The sequence below is a fragment of the Ruditapes philippinarum genome, unplaced genomic scaffold (assembly GCF_026571515.1).
Source record: "Ruditapes philippinarum isolate M1 unplaced genomic scaffold, ASM2657151v2 ctg4583_1_1_1_1, whole genome shotgun sequence".
Classification (NCBI taxonomy): domain Eukaryota; kingdom Metazoa; phylum Mollusca; class Bivalvia; order Venerida; family Veneridae; genus Ruditapes; species Ruditapes philippinarum.
The window spans coordinates 60,363-83,388 of record NW_026857247.1 but is presented as its reverse complement, the minus strand read 5'-3'; the positions used below and the strand labels follow the sequence as shown (position 1 = coordinate 83,388).

The 23,026-nt window shown below is 33.4% G+C and overlaps 2 protein-coding genes across 2 annotated transcripts in view; one reads left to right on the top strand and one right to left on the bottom strand.

The window, feature by feature from the left end:
• The first annotated feature begins 720 nt into the window (after positions 1 to 720).
• LOC132749176 (RYamide receptor-like) lies at positions 721 to 1,988 on the top strand. The gene is made up of 2 exons (XM_060738885.1): positions 721 to 1,455; positions 1,665 to 1,988. The coding sequence occupies exons 1-2, from the start codon at positions 721 to 723 to the stop codon at positions 1,986 to 1,988; spliced, it is 1,059 nt and encodes a 352-aa protein (XP_060594868.1).
• A 12,344-nt stretch (positions 1,989 to 14,332) lies between these two features.
• Positions 14,333 to 23,026, bottom strand: part of LOC132749174 (sorting nexin-8-like) — a 34,124-nt gene continuing 25,430 nt past the window's right edge. Inside the window, exons 11-13 of the mRNA XM_060738882.1 lie at positions 20,464 to 20,574; positions 16,048 to 16,236; positions 14,333 to 14,627 (exon numbers count right to left, since the gene is read on the bottom strand). Of these exons, the coding sequence (XP_060594865.1) occupies positions 14,508 to 14,627; positions 16,048 to 16,236; positions 20,464 to 20,574 (420 nt within the window). The 3' untranslated portion in view covers positions 14,333 to 14,507. The remainder of the gene's footprint in view (positions 14,628 to 16,047; positions 16,237 to 20,463; positions 20,575 to 23,026) is intronic.

The window sequence follows — 23,026 nt, the reverse complement described above, 5'->3', positions numbered from 1 at the left end:
ATCAGATGAGGTTTGCCTTGTGGTCTGTCCTGTTTTTGTTTGGGGTCCTGCCGGGCTCTTCACCGGTGGTCCTGTGTTACTGGGTCATATGTTGGTTGCATTCATTGAACGCCGCCCTCCCTTATAGATCTTGTAATGTAATGTAATGTAGTCTTCAGGCCTGGACATCCTCAAGGATGCTAAGCTGAGATTCTTGGGCCGATTTGGTAGACATGACTCTATACTAGTCACTTCAGAGAGAAATCTATGAAATACAAGGGAATCCGGTCACCTGTCCCTTGCTCTTATTAAAAAGAACCCCTTGGTTCTTTTACGTGCCCAGTGTATAGCACTGATACATGCGAAGATTACCTGGCTTTCTTACCAGTACACCTCTGCTTCTCCTGTACTTCAACTGCGTGTCAATAAAAATCTATATTAATTGCTTTTTTGTGGGAATATATTACAAAAAGATATTTTAAAGTCTAAATTTTGTATAAAATATGCTGAAAAAAAGAAATTAATAAAAAAAGATCGGAATAAAGATAAATTAAAAATGCGCATACTTACAATGATTTCCTTTGGTATTGTTTTGTATAAACTTATTTTTGTGAAAATATATTAACACTTTTCCTGTCTCAATATATTAGCGGTCCAATCCTAGTTTATGGACCAATCTTTGCTATATAAAGCTAGATACCTGCAACTGTAGGTTCATTTCAAGTTCTTGCCTCTGCCAAGATGACTTATTCCAACGATACAGCTCTTGTGATAGACACAAACTTGACACATGTGCTCGTTGAGGAATATGCCCTGCCGAAATGGATCACTTACATTTTGATAGGACTTCATCTTGTCATCGTAGGTATCAGCTTGATTGGAAACGGTATCATACTGATATATTTCCTTCTCGTCAAACGTGGCAAGACGAACGCTAACTATTATCTAGTGGCGTTGGCAATGAGTGACCTGCTACTTGTGATCTGGTGTGAACCGTTCACAGTCTTCAACAACCTGATCAACTACCACTGGCTATTCGGAAAGTTCATGTGTTACAGCGTGAGCTTCATGCAGACTGCCAGCGTTATTCAGCGTTCGTGTACACTTGTGGCATCCTCCGTTGACAGATATATTGCAATCCGCTGGCCGCTGAGAAAACAGGCGTCCTTGTTGGTAGTCATCGCAATCATCACCGCTATATGGTTCTTTTCGTTGATTCTTTCGGTTCCTGTGGCTATTTTCACTGACATCAAGTTATACAATGAACTAGACAACTCATCTGGTATATGCATTGAGGACTGGCCGCAGAATGGGTTAAGACAGGCTTACAGCAGCTCGCTCTTTATCGTCACCTACTGTATTCCGCTTCTCGTCCTAATCATAACTTATGGACATATTGTTCTCATTCTTGATGTTAAACCACCGGGGGAAGAGTATGGAAATTTAATGAGGAGACGGCGCATTGTGAAAAGAAAGGTATGTGCTTAAATATGTTTTCTTTTTTAGCTTATATGTTCAAGTACAATATGTATTCATGGATCATAATTTATATATGTATTTATAGAGCATGGTTACAAATAAACATTTCGTTCTTCAACACAAATCTCATCAAATTTCGAAATTAAAAGCTCATATTCCTAGTGCATGTACTTGTAATACATGTTATTTATTTTTCCTTTTTTCAGACAATAAAAGTATTTCTCTTAGCATTCTTTGCATACGCCTTATGCTGGCTTCCGATCCACACAATCACCATAGTTGGCGACATCAATCCGTTAATATACGACAGTAAGCTGGTACATGTGGTTTGGCTGTTTGCGCAATGTCTTGCTGTCAGCACTTCCGCCATCAATCCGATGATTGTGCTCGGCTCGGAAAGGATGGCGAGAACAGTTGGGCGACGAACAAGCTCTGAAAGAAGGAGTGGCAATCCGTTCCGCAAAGGGTCTTTCAATCTTTTGAAATCCCGAATGAACAAACGGAGAAGTACACAAGAGACTTGGCAATAGTACATGTAATGGCATAAAAGCATCACAATAGAACGTGTTCTGACAAGTTAAAATTGAGACATTTGAAGTTCTAAATTTGTGAAATACACACGTACTGTTACAGAATTGAAACATTCCGTTGAAATTGTACAAAATCAGTGTCAAAATAACAATAATGATCAGCTAACAATGTAATGTATGTTGTTGTCAAATGGTCATAGGCTCATTTGTTGACTTTTAATCTTTGACTGGTGCAAGGTGACGCAATGAATGTACTCCCTAAACGAGCTGGTACTTTGACAAAAAATTAAAACTTTCCAAAAACGCGGGCATGTATTTTAGCTTCTGTTTTGAATATATTTGTCTTGAATAATAATAAAACATCGGTGTTATTGTTGTTTTTTAATGATAATGTTTCGTGTTTTTCTGTTTATTCTTGATTTATGTTTAAAACCATACATTTATTTGAAAACAAAAAAAAACTCATATGCATTTCAGTATTAACAAATAATTTGACGAATTAGAATCTTAGAATCGAGCAGAAATTGTATAAAATAAAAAGCTTTCAATAAAATGATTATTTCAATTTATCTATCAGTTGCCAAAAGAAATATGGAAAATAGTGCAGTAAATCGCATGGTTTTAAACAAATATATTGCCTTTGTGAGCATGAAAGTAACATTACGAGGTCGATTGTGATGGTTGTCTCTGCTTAGTGTGGTCCATCCGAACTTACAGGCACTGAGAATACGGACCACTCGAGGCCGATGATGGACCGCGAATCATTTGGTAGAGGTAAATGTAGTTTGCAACTTGTTAATTTTGTTTATTATGTATTTGTTATGTAATTTAAATATTGGTTTAAATAAAAACATGTAGCGTCAGTGTTGTTTTACTTACTGCCTAATAAGCCGCAAATTAGCAAACATCTTAGTTTGTTGAACTATAAAGACACGAGCGGGAATCTCGATAAAACCACCAAAATCACAGAAAGAGGAACACCCTATGTGCCCTGACGTAAAATAATTTAAAATCTCGGAAGGGATTCGAACACACTGTGAAGGGAGTAATGATCCAAGAATATGTTGTAATGATCTAAGAATTGGCAAAGGAGGAATATGATATGAGCCGCGTCATGACAAAACCAACATAATGGGTTTGCGAATAGCATTGATCCGGAACAGCCTGCGCATCCGCTAATTCTGATCAGGATCCATGCTGTTCGTTATCAGTTTTTCTACTTGTTATAGAGTTGGTAAGCGAACAGCATGGATCCTGATCAGACTGCGCGGATGCGCAGGCTGGTCTGGATCCATGCTGGTCGCAAACGCACAATGTTGGTTTTGTTGTGACGCGGCTCAATTATGGTTTTAAAGTTGATTTTATATCAATCAATAAAGCTGAAAACAAAACTTTAACACTTCTTGATCATTGACAAGAATTCTGAACCAGTCTTTGAGAAAAACATCCATGATGGAGAATATTTTCTCTGAACTTGTGTTAGGAATATTGGGCCAAATTTATCCAATTTTCATATTATAGTAATCTAGATCTAAACAAGAACGTGTTTGTTAAACACAAATGCCCCCGGCTCAGATTCTTGTCAGTAGCAATATTTCAAAAAATGTTTACCCATTCACTCAGTTACGGACAGAAAAATTGCCAAACAATTGTAAACTTAAGTTATATAGCTTGATAAAGTCATGGCATTTTGTAATTGTGAGAAATATAAGTTTCCAAGTCATTGCTCTAAGTTGTGAAGTTGAAAAATATTCAACTTCATGCAAGTTATCTTCCTACCAAACATGAAATACACCTGTCATTAAATAAAGGCTGTATGGGCAAAAGTGTAAAAATCTATTTTGAGTACTGGTGACCTTAACCAAACTGACCCCTAACTCTATCCAAAAGAAGAATACCATGTAAGTTATCTTCCTACCAAATATGAAATACATCTGTCAATAAATAAAGGCTGTATGGGCAAAAGTGTAAAAATCTATTTTTAGCACTGGTGACCTTGACCCAACTGACCCCTTACTCCATCAAAAGGAAGAATACTATGTAAGTTATCTTCCTACCAAATATGAAATACATCTGTCAATAAATAAAGGCTGTATGGGCAAAAGTGTAAAAATCTATTTTTAGCACAAGTGACCTTGACCCACTTATCCCTACCCAATTCAAAAGGATGAATACCATGCAAGTTATCTTTCTACCAAATATAAATATATATTTGTCACTTAATAAAGGCTGTATGAGCAAATGTGTAAAAAACTTTTTTTAGCACTGGTGACCTTGACCCAACTGACCACTAACTCCATCAAAGTTTATGTTTCTATCAATTATAAATAACATCTGTCTATAGAATAAGGTAAATACACCTGTAAAAATGTAAAAATCTATTTTTAACATTGGTGACCTTGACATTGGAAACATTGACCTTGACCCAAATGACCCCTTACTACACCCAAAGAAGGAGGACCCTTGGCATGTTTGTATTAAACTAAGACATCACATAAAATATAAAGGCTGTATGAGCAAAAATGTTTATATTTATTTTTTAAACCAGTGACCAAGACCTTGACCCTAGAGACCGCTTACTCCACAAAAAATTAGAGGACCATCAAAGGTATCGACCTACTAAATATGAAAGCTATCATTAAAGAAATTAAACAATTAGGAGAAATTTAAAATAAATCCAACTTGCCGAAATAGGTTAACCAGACAAGGCCCTATTTTCAAAGTGAAAAAAGGGAAATAACTGGGAAATATGGATGACACAGTTATATAACTTGGCAATATCATGTACTTTGTATTGATAAGTAAGTGTGGAAATTATAAGCCATTAGTATAGACAGAACTTAAGATATTTCCAACTTGCCGTTTTAGATTAACCATTATTCATTTTTTAAGTGCTGAAAAGGGCAATAACTTGGTAAATATGAAAGCCAGAGTTATGTAACTTGCCCAGATCATGTACTTTGTATTGATTAGTAAGTGTGTAAACTTACAAGCCATTGGTACAGGTAGACTTTTAGAAAAATCCAACTTGTTGTTCTAAGTTAACCTCGTATGGACGGACAGACAGACAGACGGACGGACGGTTTAATCACTATATGCCCGAGGGCATAAAAATTAGATATCTAGATTTACTGCTCACACACAAAAAGATAAAGTTAATAAAACTGTGTTTCTTTTTTGTACTTTATTTAGACCGATATACATTTTTTATCAACAATAATAAATTACATCAACATGTCATTAATTCAAAAAGAACACTATTAACAAGCCTGTTTATAATATAATAACAATGAAAGATATACAATAACTTTTGAATGGTGATTATAATTTCTGTGTATGTAAATGTATATACTATTTACAACATCTTTACCCATTAAAGAGTAGCTTACTGTTGAGATGCCTTAATCACATAACATTAGGCCATTTAATCTATATTTAACATGGTAATAATTGCACTCTTGCATTTCTGAGGTGTTGCGTACATGATTTCCTCTGATAAAAGACTGATAAAATACCTAATTGATCCCTCACAAGTTGTGATCCTTATGTGACCCCTTACATGTTGTAATACCTATGTGATACCTCACATATTGTGATCCCTATGTGCTCTGTCACATGTTGTGATCCCTCGCATGTCTTCAAGTAAACAAATATATCAGTGACACTGACGAATGCTCCCTGACAAGGAATTGCAATTAAAATCATTTCCAAACAATGATGAACAGTATAAAAGTTTGTTTCAGTCTTGGTGACTTTGACAATGACCATATCAGCTTCCAAACACAACAAAAGCTAGGAAAGTAAAAATATTACAAGAGCTGTTTAGAAGGACAGTGTGCTCAACTATTTTCAAAGCTTAAACAAGGGCTTGGATAATGAAAAATTTTCTAAGCCCTAAAAGAGTCATACTTCTGTAAATATCTATAATCGAGTTATGGACCTTACATATTAGACAGTGACCTCCTATTATACTCTGAAATAAGTGTGTTAAGTTTTAACCCATTTCCTTCAGTGCTTTTAGAGATTTCAACTTGCACGCAAAAACTGAACAAAAGTGTGACACCAATGCCGATGCATTGGCTAGTACAATAGCTCTCCCTATTCTAAGAATAGCCGAACTAGTTACCCTCAGTGACATTGAATGCACTGACCTCAAACCCTTTATATATAAATGTAAAGGTGAAGGTCATGTACCTAAATGAGGAAAGCATGTAACTAAAATATCAGTGAAGTAATGGAAGGTCAGACCAGCAACTGTATGCTCCCAAGAACTATTTTCGGGAAGCATAAAATGTAATTGAGCACAAAGTTGTTTTTCTTATGAAATATATACATGAAGATGAACATATATCTGTACACATTTTGAAATATCAACAAGCCCAAATTATACATAAATTTTTACATTAACGAACCAAAAATAGTATGTGCACAAAAAAAATTACAACTCACAAATATCATCACCATTACGCTTGGTGGCTACAATGACATTTTGTACATTTATATTTAAAACAAGAGCATCACATGCAATCTAAACAATTAACTGTTAAGGACAATAAAATTACCAAAAATCAATGTTGACAAAAATTCTAAGTAAAAAAGGGGCATAACTCCAAATATATAGCTTTCAGAATTATGACCCTTGTCTTCTTGTCTCACTACTGCATGCGCACCTTGTCATGATAGGCAAGTATTCTAACTCTCATGTTGATAAGTTTTTTAAAATGTTTGAAGAATGGGCTACATTAACATTTTTGCATGACAACAACAACCATGCTGCAGCAATCATAATTTTAGCCGCGTCATGACAAAACCAACATCAGCATCTGCGCAGTCTGATCAGGATCCATGCTGTTCGCTATCAGTTTATTTACTTGTTATAGGGTCTGTAAGCGAACAGCATGGATCCTGATCAGACTGCGCGGATGCGCAGGCTGGTCTGGATCCATGCTGGTCGCAAACGCACTATGTTGGTTTGTCATGACACAGCTCATTTTGTAATGACCTTTTCTTCACAACAGAAACGCTAAAAACAACATCTAAATCTGCACACAAATAAAATTGCAAAAACCAATAAACAGATGTACTATAATGTTACAAATATATAAATCTACACTTTTATACTGATATGACATTATAAGAAAAATATCATTTCAAAAGAATATTGCTTTTTATTGGACTGAAGAAAAAATGAAATTGATTAAATAAAATGGCACACTTTAACAAATGATTTATTTTTTACAGTGACCAATGGAAAAGTTTCTTTAAATAAGAGGATACCAACATATGATACTATCTAATGTAACAAGATACACAGATATCATACTGAGTCCAATATAACAGGACATACATATATCATACAGTTACTATCCAATGTAACAGGATACACACACAAAATACTATGTTATGTTAAAGAATAGGACAGTAAACAGGGCAGCATTATATGATAATGTAACAGGATAACATCATAATCATACTTTGTAATGTAACAGGACAGTGTCATATCATACCATGTAATGTAACAGGAAACTATCAACATAATTTATTGCCTGGTGCTGTTGCTCTCGACTTACGAAATATAAAACTACATTTCCGGAAATAGTCATAGTAATATTAACAAACATTTTGTTCATGTGAAACCTTCAGGATAACTCATCTAAATATTAAGCTCTTTATCAGAGTATAAAAAGCCTCATTCAAATATAAAAAATAAACTTAGGTTAACCCTCAAACTGCTTTAACCGAAAGTCACTGGCCTTTGCTTTAAGTATAAAGAGCCAGGCTAGCTGGCACATCTACACAATCTGACTGGGCTCTATACTGTTGGTAGCTCAATTTTTAAATTTTCATCTGAAAATCTCCTATTTTCTGAATGGACTCTTCCAAATTCAAAGCAGGACGAATCCATTTAACAAATTCAGGGCAATCCATTTAACAAATTCAGGGCAATCCATTTAACAAATTCAGGGCAATCTATTTAACAAATTCAGGGCAATCTATTTAACAAATTCAGCAGGTAAAGTGTTAAAACTAGAATCAAAACTCCATAAAGTATTACCTGAACAATTAAAATATTGATCAAATTAATTTCTCTCCTGGATGATGAATATGGTGATGATGATGAAGCTGATGATTATGATGAAGCTGATGATGATGATGATGAAAGACAATATAACAAGTATTGCATGATATTGAGAAAAAAGACAGTGCCAATGTTTTTTTTAAGGAAAATATGTGATAAGATTAAATGACACTAAAAAAGAGAATGTAATGAACACTTTAACCTTAACCCTTTCGCTGCCAGAGGATTATTTATTTATTGATCAACTATTTGCCAAAAGGTTTTCTAAGAAATTACTATATTATTAATTAATATAATTATTATTATTTGTTATTAGTATTATGATAATTATGTATGTTTCCAAATCTGCAAGTATAATAATAATTATTGTCGATGGTATACTTATCTATATATTTATTATTATTAGTATTATTATTATTATTATTTTTATTATTATTATAGAAACGGCAAAAGCCGTCCATATGGCAAATACCCCGAAAATAATGGGGACGGCATATGCCAGCCCTATGGCAGGGAAAGGGTTAATTAACTGGAAGTAATTGAAAAAGTAATGAATGAAAACAATTATGTGATACAAAACAACTATTTATCCAACAAAATAAACTGACATAATTACATCCTAAAGTGCATACATTGTTGTCTACAGCAATGTCTATGGTATATTAAAGAGCTGTTATGGTTGAAATATACCAGATTGTCTAATTCTTAAAAAAAGACTCATTGAAGTCTGTTCACTTAAGGGGTTGAACAGTCCAGAAAAATTTGGTCTAAAATTTATAAGCAATAGTTTTGTTTCTTTCATCTTATTTTTGATAACACTATTGGTCTTTGCTGAAATTTATAAGATTATCTAATTGTGTTGGCAGTTATAGTTAAATAGGTGAATATTTCTGTTCAACTTTGTAAACAAGGAGTTGGAATGCAAGAACAAAATGCTTAAATACTTAGCATAAAAACTTTTGTTTTGGTAAAATTAGTAAAAAGATCACTCAGTTAAGTACTCAAATAAATTTTCTTGAAAAGCAATAATGACTTGGTAAAAGATGGAACAACCACGAATTAATAGCTAACAACATTAAATCAGAAATTAGGCAAGAACATGCAACTAAGCTTAAATAAAATACTATATTTAATCAGTGAAATATAACATATATTTATCACTGTATATCACTCACATTTACTTCCCTTTAATGTGAGATTAAAAAGGTATTCACTCCTTGTGAGCATTGAATATATCTATAATCATTATATATGAAATAAAGTTATTAATCTAGTACTCTTAATACAAACTAGTGAAAGTACTTCAAAATAAATATATTCATTTAACCCTTAACTTGCTATGTTTCTATAATGGATCTGTCCCGTTTTGAATTTGAAACAGTCCATTCAAAGTTCAAGGGACTTCAATATCAAAATACACATGTACAAAAATTAAGCTGCCAACAGTATAGAGCCTGGTCAGACTGCACGGCTGTGCAGGCTGGCCTGGCTCTATACTGGTGGCATAGGTTGATCACTTTTGATTCCAGCAAGTTAAGGGTTAAATTATAGAAACAAAAAATCTGATATTCATCTGTATTAACTATACACTGTATCATTTTAGAAAAAATCTGTAAATATATAAAACAATATTACATATAAACATGAATGTTTGGAGACAGATGCAATGAAGTAACTCACTCTACTACCTGGTGAATATTACAGGACAAAAAAAGCACATAATCTTAGCATTATACAGAAATAGGAATGATTCATACAACACTAACTTCAGCAACTAAAATGAGCCGCATCATGACAAAACCAACATAATGGGTTTGCGACCAGCATGGATACAGTCCAGTCTGCGCATCCGCGCAGTCTGATCAGGATCCATGCTGTTAGCTATCAGTTTCTCAACTTGTTATAGGGTTTGTAAGCGAACAGCATGGATCCTGATCAGACTGCGCAGATGTGCAGGCTGGTCTGGATCCATGCTGGTGACAAACACACTATGTTGGTTTTGTCATGACACGGCTCAAATCTACAATACTTCTGTAACAAACAAGCGCTCTCTGCAAGACTGTTCTCAGTGCTTGACAGTAAGAAAAGGGACATAAATCAATAATAATTTAATTCAAGAATTATGGGACCTGTGCCCATCATGTTAGATCATAACAGAGAACAAGTGTGTGAAGTTTCAACCTATTTACTTCAGTAGTTTTGGAGATACCAACTTAAACGTAAACATGTAACAAAAGTGTGACTCCCGACGCCTGGTTGAGTTCAATAGCTCTCCCAATTCTTTGAATAGTTGAGCTAAAACTATAAGGGTATAGATTTACTAGGGAGGATTGCATCCAAGGAATGAAGCCCCAAACAACAGCCAGTCACATATAACCAATGTAAAGACAAAACACATAAACAAGAATAGGGGAAAACAACAAGGGAGGTAGAGGGGAAAACAAAGATATAACAGGCCAGGGCAAAAATAATATCTGCAAGTAACAAACAAATTGAGAAAAAAAAACCATTTCACAATCAACTAATAGTATGGCTATAATAATATACACATGAAAACTGTAGTATATCAAGTTAACATCTACTTAAACATTTAAATAAACTAACACCTTAAATAAGCTTAAACAAAATTAAAGACATTTAAGTATATATATCTTAACATTTACTGACACTTAATAACATTAAGTAAATCTTCAAACTAGGGCTATTATAATTAACAACAGAGGCTAATCATAATAAACATAAAATCATTGAACATAGATTTTTACTGGTTTGAAGTCAACAACCTAACCACCCGGCCTCTGATGCCCCTTTTATTAAATTTTTCTTTAAAGGTCCATTATGCCTCAGGGTATGCTATCATTTTGTTTCTCAAGAACTTTTTATTTTTGGTATCTTGTTACAGTTTCAAAAGAAATACTCATTTGCTACAAAGATGACTTTGAAGTTTTCATTTGCTTCTGTTGCAATGTGTAAATTGTTTTTTTGTTCAGTTCACAATGTTTTACTTTTATATATATTTTCAAAATTTTCATGAATCTAGAGGTGTGTTGCTTTAATAGTGTTTGCTACTCAGTCATGAACAATGGGTATGAACCCTGGAGTCACAACAAAATGACTTCTTGGGTGACTTCAAGACCAGTTAGTCTAAGATGCAGACTTGAGATATATGAGCCGTGTCACGACAAAGCCAACAAAGTGCGTTTGCGACTAGCATGGATCCAGACCAGCCTGCACATCTGCGCAGTCTGATCAGGATCCATCCTGTTCGCTATCAGTTTCTTTACTTGTTATAGGGTCTGTAAGCAAACAGCATGGATCCTGATCAGACTGCATGGATGCGCAGGCTGGTCTGGATCCATGCTGGTCGCAGATGCACTTTGTTGGTTTTGTCGTGACACGGCTCGTATGGCTAAGCTTTTACCATTTCTAACACTGGTATAATCATTTTTCTTACCATCAATTTTCAGTGCAGTCAGTTTTCTTTAACAATTATATTTGTTACAACCAGTTTTTGGTTAGAACCAAACTTGAGTACAAAAATTTTAACTAACCTAATCGCTTCTGATACCTAAAAAGTCAATGTAACAACTATTTAATATTTACATAGCACTTTACATGTATTTCAAGGACTTTCTATACACAATAAATATACACTCTAAATGAACACAATTCAACTGACCGTCTATTTTCTTTCTACAAACAGCTGTTATATTCATTTTTGATATTTAGCACCTTTTTTTTATCTTTAACTCCTCTGAAAATTCAAACCGTGTCCTTATAAAAATAAAGAATTCTTAAGTTTCATTTCAGGATTTGTACTTGACAGTATCACCAAATGTAAACAATATGTCACTCCAGAAAACTTTTGCCTTTTCTATAAATTTTTGCACTATAATTACCGCTAATGTTTTAAATATTGATAAATATAACTGACCCCAACAAGCATGTTTACTGGCACCACAATATTGATGTTTTTGTATTTTTCAAATAATTACATCCTAGTCCTACCCACTCATATGACAAAAATGTTCTAAAAATAGATATTCCAAATAATGTCAAAAGGAGGCAAAAGAAGCTTCAGATGTACTGCCATATTATCATAAATTAGTCAAATTTCAAATCAACTAGGTGCTCTATAACTATAATCAGTTAAGTTTCATTTTACATATATCTAAATGTCTATACTTTTTACAAATAAAATTATCAGCATGTAGCAGTATATAATAAGGCTTTAAGTTTGTATAATAATATTATCACATGTGCCTTTTATTAAGCTGCATGCCTCCAGATGTGCCAAAATATTTTAAGAAAATCAAACTTGTGAGAGAAAAATGTACTAAAATTCTGAGAAAAGTAAAAAGATTCGAGATTCAAGTAATAATTCACATGTTGTGTTTGATTATTATTAATGACTGATTTTGCAGCATTTATCATCATATTTCTGATGACAAACTCAGTAAATGATTAGATCTACTATTGCATATTTTGACCTCTTTCTGGTACTTTACGTGGATTGTAAGTGCCGTTTGCAATCTGTAAATTACTTTGAAAATTCTCTGTTTTCACAACATTATACTTTTTTAATACATTTTTCAAAATGTTCACGAAAATTAACATAAATCTGGGGCATGCTGCTTTATAGTTACCATGGCAACACAAATGACAGCAAAATTAAAAATCACAATTACTAAGAGTTATCAATTTTTTTCCAAAATGAAAAAAAGAACAGACAAAAACTTTATACATGTAGTTACCATGGCAATGCAAACAATAGCAAAATGAAAATCACAATAACTAAAAGTACTCAATTTTCATACATGAAAAAAAAAGTTGAAAAAAAATTCAATCAGTGAAAAAAAGTCAAAAGGTTTTAAAAGATAAGACAAATGGCCATCATACACTACATGTCTTAACTAGCAAAACTTTGTAAAAAAAAAGAAGAAAAATTTTAAGCAAAATTTATTAAAAAACCTCAGTGCTCAAATCAATGCTATTGTCATTCTCAAAAAGATAAATTAACAGTCTTTAACCCTTTCGCTGCCAGAGGGTTATTGTTTTATTTTTAACCTATTTGCCAGAGGGTTTTCTAAGGAATTACTATTATTAATTAATATAATTATTATTATTTGTTATAAGTATTATAATAATTATATATGTTTCCAAATCTGTTAGTATAATAATTATTATTGTCGATGGTATAATTTTCTTTATATTTATTATTATTTTTATTATTATTATCATTAATTTATTATTATTACTATAATTATTATTGAAACGGCTAAAGCCGTCCATATGGCAAATATGCCGAAAATAACAGGGACAGCTTAAGCCGTCCCTATGGCAGTGAAAGGGTTAATCTATGGTGAAATAAAGATTTGAGATTCTATCTTATTGAATTTGTATTTATAATACTAGTTTAGTTTTAATTTAGGAACGATTTTAGTCAGGTCTTCAATTTAGTTTGATTTTCGAATGGATAATTTGGTATAATTATGAGAAAATGGAATGTGTTAATAGGAATGTGTGGAAGCATTGAAGTATAAGTTCAAAATTTAGCAAAAAAATATGTATATATATATACATGTGCATAAATGACCCAAGATTACAGGAATTTGAAAAAAAATGAGCAAATAAATATACACATATGCAATTGTTTAATTCCTGACATAGTTTTCTAAATAAGAAAGAGAAGTTTGCATATTTGCACATATAAAATCAAGAAGTGATGTCTATTTTTTTTCAATTTTTTTTTTTAAAACATCCAATGACTTGGGAAAGCATCATATTTGAAAAAATTTCAATTTGTCTTTTCATACTATAAAATAATACATATTAGGCCACAATCTGAAAAAATATTATTAAAGCTGCATGCCTCCAGATGAGCTAAAATACTTCAAGAAAATAAAACTTGAAAAAAATGCACAAAGATTTTAAGAATAGTATAACAATTCTAGAAATAATTTAAATTTTAGGTGCAATAAATGACTGATTTAACAGTATTCATCACTAACACAGTAAGGGCTATTTTTGTATATTTTGACCTCTTTTTGGTAATAAACCTAGACTGTAAGTGTTGTCTGCAATGTTTAAATTTGACTTAAAAAATATTTTACTTTTAAATACATTTCAAAATTTTCATGAAAATTAGTATGAATCTGAAGGTGTGCTGCTTTAATACTTAAACAGAAACATTGCAGAGAGAGGTTATTTTAAATAGGAAAAACAAAATTAAAAACCAAAATAGAAACACAAAAGAAAATTGGGATTATCTGATTGGAGTAACTTTATTTTTGGTTCTATTCTCACTCATCCTGTGACATTTCAAAAATAATTTCCAAGTAACGTAACTTCATCTTCGTGTATGAATCATACAAAAAAACACTCCTTTTGATAATTACATGTACATGTAATAGTAAATTGTTTACGAAATCAGTGAAGATTTATATCACAATTTTGTTGTTGTTTGTTGGTGAAGATGATGAATTTCTGTTTGTTGCTAATGAACTCTCGCCACGAATGTTTTCAACGATCGGTCCAATAGCTTCCCATACCTTGCATAACTGAAAAAAACAGGAAAGAAAACATTTCCAGTTAATATAGATGAATATATTTGAGCCGCGTCACGACATAACCAACATAGTGGGTTTGCGACCAGCATGGATCCAGACCAGCCTGCCCATCCGCACATTCTGATCAGGATCCATGCTGTTTGCTTACCAACTCTGTTAGAAGTGGAGAAACTGACAGCGAACAGCATGGATCCTGATCAGACTGTGAGGATGCGCAGGCTGGTCTGGAACCATGCTGGTCGCAAACGCACTATGTTGGTTTTGTTGTGACGCGGCTCAATTTTCTTTCAGAAATTATCCTTTCTTTTTATAGAGAAGCATTTGAAAGGACACTTTAGTCACATGAAGGCCTGTTGAATATCATTTTCTGGCTATTGTTAGCTGGTGGAGAGAAAGACTAAATCTCTTGTGCAGATATAAGAAGAATCTTCTACCTCCTTCATATTAACTGTTTACATAATACAATTTTACCCTGAATGTAATTTAAAGTAACATTATGCTCAATTTTTTTGTTATCAAGTTGAATATTATTTGTTATATATTTCAAATAATTGACTTGACCAATAATTGATCATGAAAAACGCTTATGATACAATATTAAAACAACTAATTTTTTATGTGGTCACTGACCATTTGCTATTGGATAAGCATAAAGTCATAAGAAAAAAGTATATGTGTATTTATGTATAAGTTACATAAATACACCATTAACCTACTCTCTCCTGAATTTTTGCAATTTGTGTTTCGAATTTTGATCTTTAAACTGTCAATTTTTCATTTATGGACGGATTGAAATTTAAAGGTTAAATTCTTAATTTGTTGGGTTTTTAGTCATATCAATACAGTAATGGTCATATGACGATTTATACTATAGTTAAAGGGACTCCACTGAGGTTTGTTGACACGACGTAACTAGAAATATTCATTTCTGAGATTTTTATAGTTTCATGTAGTTCAATACCCATCAACTTGTAAGCAAAATTTCAGATCATTTGTTCACTCATTTTTTTCAAGAATATTGTGCAAAACAACCAAAAATGATATCTTAAATTTAAATTGGGCTTATAGAATCTCATTAAACATGGATTTTTAGTTTAATTCTGAGTTATCCTTTATCATCTTTTTCAGCTTTTTGTGCCCCAGCTAATGTATGTTCAAATTTTAAATATTTAGGCTTTTGGACCAAAGTGAACCAAACATTACAAAGCCTAATGACAGTGCATAGTCTAATTATATAACAGTACAGTGTTTAAATAGATAACAGTACATAGTCTAGTTATATAAAAATACAGTGTCCAGTTATCTAACAATACAGTGTCTAATTACATAAAAGTAATATGCAGGCTGGCCAGACTCTATATTGATGCTATAGGCAGCTTGCGTTCTGGGAGTTGAATATTTTTGTACTCACCTCTCCATGTGACACAGATTGAACTTCTGTCATTGAGGCAAGAATATCGTAGAGAATGTCTAAGTTTGCATGTATTAACTGCGTTTCCATTTGAAGACAGTGTAAGCTGTAGTAATTCCTATTTTCCATGTTTGCTATTTGACCTTCTTGTTCCAAAATTTTCTGCTCCAACTGTTCTACCTGGCCAACCTGTATATAAATAATCATATTTTTTTTATCAGAATATATATACAAATGTATGTTGACTTTATTGTAATAGACTGAGCAGTTCATGAAGAAAAAAAACCAGCAATTTTGTCAAATTTACATAAAAAATCAGGGTATAAAGATGTATCTAAAGAATTTTTTTTATAAAATCTATAAACAGTAAAATAATGTTGCTTACATAAACTTATGGTCAGTCCTTAAAAAGTTGTAACAAAGAATGTCTCTATTATTTATCACACATGAATATTGTACGTAAATAGAATAAAATATTCAGTAACAAAATATGAGCCGCGTCCAGCATGGGTTGCGACCAGCATGGACCTAGACCAGCTTGCGCCTCCACGCAGTCTGATCAGGATTCATGCTGTTAACTATCAGTTTCTCTACTTGTAATAGGGTTTGTAAGCGAACCGCATGGATCCTGATCAGACTGCGCGGATGCGCAGGCTGGTCTGGATCCATGCTGGTCGCAAACCCATTATGTTGGTTTTGTCATGGCGCGGCTCATATCATGCTGCTATTCTCAAGTAGAGTTTTAACCATTCAGCACTCATTTCCTGCACATGCGATTAGCTTTTAAGAAAATATACAATTATACAGTATAATTCTTTCATATAGGTAATTTTCAACGATTCTTTTTCAAAATTCAAACAGTAACTATGTAACCTACTGGCAACAGACATATAAATAAACTTTACAAATATTGGTAACGTAAGTTTATAGTAATATTGAAATAACACAGTGTTTAGACACAGACAATCTTACACTAAGTAAGAGAAAGGGACATGAGCCACGCCATGACAAAACCAACATAATGGGTTTGTGACCAGCATGGATCCAGACCAGCCTGCGCATCAGTCTGTTCGCTTACAAGCCCTGTAACAAGAAGAGAAACTGATAGCGAACAGCACGGATCCTGATCAGACTGCGCGGATGCGCAGGCTGGTCTGGATCTATGCTGGTTGCAAACCCATTATGTTGGTTTTGTCATGGCGCGGCTCACATGTTGTACTTGTGAAATATTTCTTTTCATACCACTTTAATGAAAATAAATCTCGTAGTTATAGAAACAAGATTGCATTTGAGAAAAATGCTATGCCACCGCATGGTTCAAATTTTATAGCTGTACATCAAAGGACAACAAAGTAAGTCACATCATCAAAATCTAGGTCAAAGTTCAATTTTACAACTAAAACTGTGCACAAGGTCAAAATGTCATTGCTGTACATCAAAGGACAAGAAAGTAGGTCTCTGTCCCCTTGGGCAAGGCATAATTTTGACCCAAGGGTTTAATAACAATCTTGATACAGGTCCACCAAACAACATTTCAAGTCAAATATCTAAGCTATAGCTTTCTCCCATTCAGAAAATATTTGTTTTATTTTCTGTTTTTACTACGTGTACATAATGAGAATCACTGCCCCCGGGCAGGGCCAATTTTTGACATTTGAAAACTTTGGTAAAGGACCTATAGATGATATTATATATTAAACATCAAAGATTATATATTAAACATCAAAGCTCTTTGCCTTGAACCTTCAGAGAAAAATTTTTTTTTTCACTATATGTACATAATGAAAATCAATGACCCCCGGGGCGGAACCAATTTTGACCCCAGGGCTATAATTTGAACAATCTTGCTAGAGGTTCACTACACAATGTTTCATGCACAATATCTTAACTTTATCCTTTGTAAATTTAGAGAAGATGATTTTTTAAGTTTTAACTATATACATATAGGATAAACCTATGGCTCCCAGGGGCAGGGCTTATTTTGACACAAGAGGTAAAATTTGAACAACTTTGGTAGAGTACCTTTAGATGATATTATTTAACAAATATTAAAGCTCTAAGCCTTGTACCTTCAGACAATAAGATTTTTTTATTTTTTACTATATGTATATATTGAAATCAATGACCCCTGGGGCGGGCTGATTTTGACCCCAGGGCTATAATTTGAACAATCTGGGTAGAGGTCTACCAGACAATGCCTTATGCAAAATATCTAAGCTCTTAGCCTTTTGGGTCTTTACAAGAAGGTGTTCTAAGTTTTTACGATATGTACATATAGCGAAAATCAATGACCCCGGGGCGGGGCCGATTTTGACCCAAGGGCTATAATTTGAACAATCTTGGTAAGGGTCTACCAGATGGTGCCTTATGCAAAATATCTAAGCTCTAGGCCTTTTTGGGTTTTACAAGAAGGTATTTTAAGTTTTTACTATATGTACATAGAGAAAATCAATGACCCCCGGGGCGGGGCCAATTTTGACCCCAGGGCTATAATTTGAACAATCTTGTCAGAGGTCTACCAGACAATGCCTTATGCAAAATATCTAAGCTCTAGGCCTTTTGGGTCTTTACAAGAAGATTTTTTAAATTCATTCTTATTATTCCTTTTGGTTGCCATGGCAACCAGATTTCTGCATGGAATGAAATTCTTTGAACAACTTTGGAAGCCCTTCACCCAAGGAACAATCCTGCAAGTTTGGTTGAAATTGGACAAGTGGTTTTTCACAAGAAGATTTTTTAAGTTCACTATATAATCTATATAACACACACACACATAAACAAACAAACAAACACACACACACACAGGTGAATCGCTATATGCCACCGCATCGCAGATGCTGCGGTGGCATAAAAAACTCAAGTATCCTCTATGTATTTTGTACAGCTTAGCTCATCAATAATGTACAAAGGTTGCCATGAATACTGACAACTATACAAATATGACGTTAATAACTGGAAGAAAAAATGTGATAATATATAATTCACTACTCGTTAGCAAACGCTACAGTTTGGAAGCATTCTTCTTCCCCTTCATTTACATAATTTGAACTGACCTCCAAACTTTTTTCTCAAAACAGAAATAGCCATTTCATTTGCAATATGTCAAGTAAAATTCCAAAACCCTTTTACATAAACCATTATGAAACAAAAATTTAATCTTAGCTGTGGCCAACCATATTAGGAAAAGACATAACAAAGGGGAGCAGTACCTAGTGATTCATGAACTATTTAGGCATCAGGGGTAATGACCTTATTGGGGTCATGGTCATGTTTCCACACATGACACAAGTACTGGTTAGACAAATCTCATCACCATTAAAGCTAACTGGGTTGGGTTTTAGAGGTCATATGGCCATCCTCTAGGTTAACTGGTATAGGAAATACCTCAGGTGCTCCCCTGTGCATTATTTCTGGCACAAACAGGCCATGAGTAGAACCACTAATGCTATGTTAGCTAGCTGAACAGCTTCCTCACATGAAAGAATCCAAAGTTGCTGACATAATTTTTATCTACAGCAATTTTTATACTTATAATTATAGTACAGTTGACTCTCAATAAGTCAAAATTGCTTTTCTCAAAATTCCGCGTTAGTCGAAGAATTTATAAAGTCCCGTCAAATTTCCTTCTTTATCTTTGTATTTTAACTCCGCTTACGTCAAATTTTGACTAACAGAGACTCCTGTTTAGTCGAAAAGAAAATTTGGTCCAGTCAAATAAAGTCAAACATATTTTCATCTCAATTAGTCGAAGTGTGAAAACAGACGACCGACATCAAGGTGAGATGTTGTCACTCGTGATTTACACGTTTCATAGTAATTTTTAATTGGTCATCATGTATTATTAACACGTCGTATAAGAGGATTTAATCCATTTCAGCACTTAATTGGTTTTAACAGTTAGATAACTAAATTAAAATTTAATTACATTTCTTTAAGAAAGGTGACTCGTGCCAGTATGACGGGTGTTAGTCAAATAACAGCCTAGGTATTGATGTGTGTTATCAACGTAAATAACATTTGTATAATTAATGTTCCGTTATTTTGCATACATTAATTTGTACTTTCGTTTTCGTTCGATGATCAATTAAACCAAATATAATTGTGTGTTTATGTTTCACTATTTATATACATGTATTAAATTTTGAATGATATATTTTTGTTCATCTATAATTTGTAGTTGTAAGTGATTTACCGTCATTTCAACGGTTAAATATTGCAGCATTGCCGCTAACAACAATAACAAAACTACTATTTTGCACATTTAATCAGGCACATGTATATACATGTACGACTGTCAACGTAATGGCGGCAGTTCCACGTTACTCGAATTCCGTTTCTCTCGAAGTAAAATGCCCAGTCCCTTGGATTTCGAGTAACCGAGAGTCAACTGTACTTTGCTAAGGGGTTGATTCATACCTCTGAACTTTGAACAGTGGCAGACATTCTTTTCTTTTTATATTGCCCCATTTTCTGTACAGCCCTTTGATGGTCCTGCAAGACCCCTTTTTCATGTCTATCACAGAGGTCCTGAAAAAACAAACAACAAATTATAAGATATGCTTTTGATATTTTCCTCATGTGGTGCTGAAAATGATTCATAATATAACTAGGTTAACAATAAAAAAAATGCCAGTAGCCAAGATTTCAGTATTTCTGACTAAAGATTTTCAAGTAAAAGCTTAAAGCTACTACACGCTACGTTTTTTGAAATGACGGGACTTTTATTTTAGAGAGATTTGTGTACCACTCAATGGGTCTGACCAGTTTAGGTGCACTGATCTTTCTCTCTCAGAATTTAATGAATAATTTGTTCTATTGTGCAAAATGACCCAAAAATGAAGTGTTTAAACCCTTTAACTTAAATCAGGCTAAAAAATTGCAAAAAAAGATAAGTCGATTTTCAAATATTTCTCAGTATTTTTCATTTTACCTTTTACATATTTTCAAGTGTCCAAATTGATACATATATTTTAAAGCAGAACACCTCCAGATTCAGGTTTATTTTCATGAAAATTTTGGAAATGTATTTAAAAGTAATATATTATGAGATGAACAAATAAAGCAATTTACATATTGCAATCGGCACTTACAATCCAAAAAAGTTACCAAAATATGGTCAAAATATGCAAAAACAGCCCTTACTGTGTTAGTAGCGCAGTAGAAATATGGTGATATGGTGATAAAATACAGCAAACCGCATAGAACATTTAAAATGTCACTTGGATCTTGAATGTTTTTACCTTTCATAAAATTTTAGTACATTTTTCTCAATATTTATTTTCTTGAAATATTTTGGCTCATCTGGAGGCATGCAGCTTTAAATTTCAATTTTTTTTAAAATTTCTTAGACTTTTGGTATTCCCTGGAGCTTCTTTAAGTGAAAAAGTTGTGCTGAATAATACAATATAAGCCCATACAAACAAATAACTAAACCAGCCACACTGTCTTCTATCTTGTAATCAACAGTCACAAATATATGAGCCGCGTCACGACAAAACCAACGTAATGCGTTTGCGACCAGCATGGATCCAGACCAACCTTGGGCATACGCGCAGTCTGATCAGGATCCATGCTGTTCGCTTACCAACTCTTTTACAAGTAGAGAAACTGATAGCGAACAGCAAGGATCCTGATCAGACTGCGCAGATGCCCAAGGTTGGTCTGGATCCATGCTGGTCGAAAACGCATTACGTTGGTTTTGTCGTGACGCGGCTCATATATACTTATAATATACATGATTCATAAAACTAATTTAAAATACGTGCATTTTTAAACACATCCTTTCAAAACAACAGGAAACTACGTCAATCAGTCTTACACATACATATTTACATAATAACACAAATATACAACTCTATAAAACACCACAAAGCCAAAGGTCTATGTATTTACCATTACAGGAATATTAGATACGAGGGAGACTGCCAACAATTAACAGAATGTAGCACAATCAATAATATTCTGAATCATATATTAGCAAAAGTCACATTCACCAATATCTCAACATTTCAAACAAGAGCTGTCGGAAGACAACATCGCTCGACTTTTCAAAAAAGTTGTCACAAGAGTGTTTTATTGAGTATAATAATGCTTACATTTATGAATACATTAAATTGTCCCAAAAAGGTACAAGATATTTTATCGAGTAAATCACTGCTTGATTATTATTGATGCAGAAAATAGTCACCAAAAAAGGCGCAAACCCTTCAGTAGTTATGGAGATAACCAGCTTAAAAGGGGCATAAATAAGCAAAAAAGCAATTCAGAGTTTTGAGACTTCTACAAATCATGTTAGATAATCACAGAGAACAAGTGTGTGAAGTTTCAGTAGTTACAGAGAAACCAGCTTACACGTAAAAACTTAACCACAGGGGCGCACACACCGACAAATGGGTGACTGCATTAGCTCGAGTATTCTACGAATAGTCGAGCTAAAAAGGCTTTTGATTTATTTAATATAAATTACTGGTATTTTACATTTAAAGTGTTACCAGATTTTTAAACAGAATATATCTTCCTTTAATGGTTTTTTTTTATAATAAATAAAAAACAGGTGACAACAAAATTGAATTTTACTCTGTTTTCTTCAGAAATATTCATGTAATTGCTTAGCATACATTTCACTTTTTTTTGACATAAACACTTTTAGAACATTTTAAAATTGTTTTTCACTTGAGATTTCATCAAACAGATTTTCAATTAACGGCACAATATTTACTGTTAGTTGGTATGAAAGTATCAACTTCAAAACAATATCTTTTAAGTACTTTATTTGTTATAGCCTTGGTAATGCTCATATGTTGATATGTATTGAAATACACACTGCAGGTGGGGCCTGATAAATACTGATTTTCACTCCACCAATATATGAGCCGCGTCACGACAAAACCAACAGTGTGTTTGTGACCAGCATGGATCCAGACCAGCCTGCGCATCCACGCAGTCTGATCAGGATCCATGCTGTTGGCTATCAGTTTCT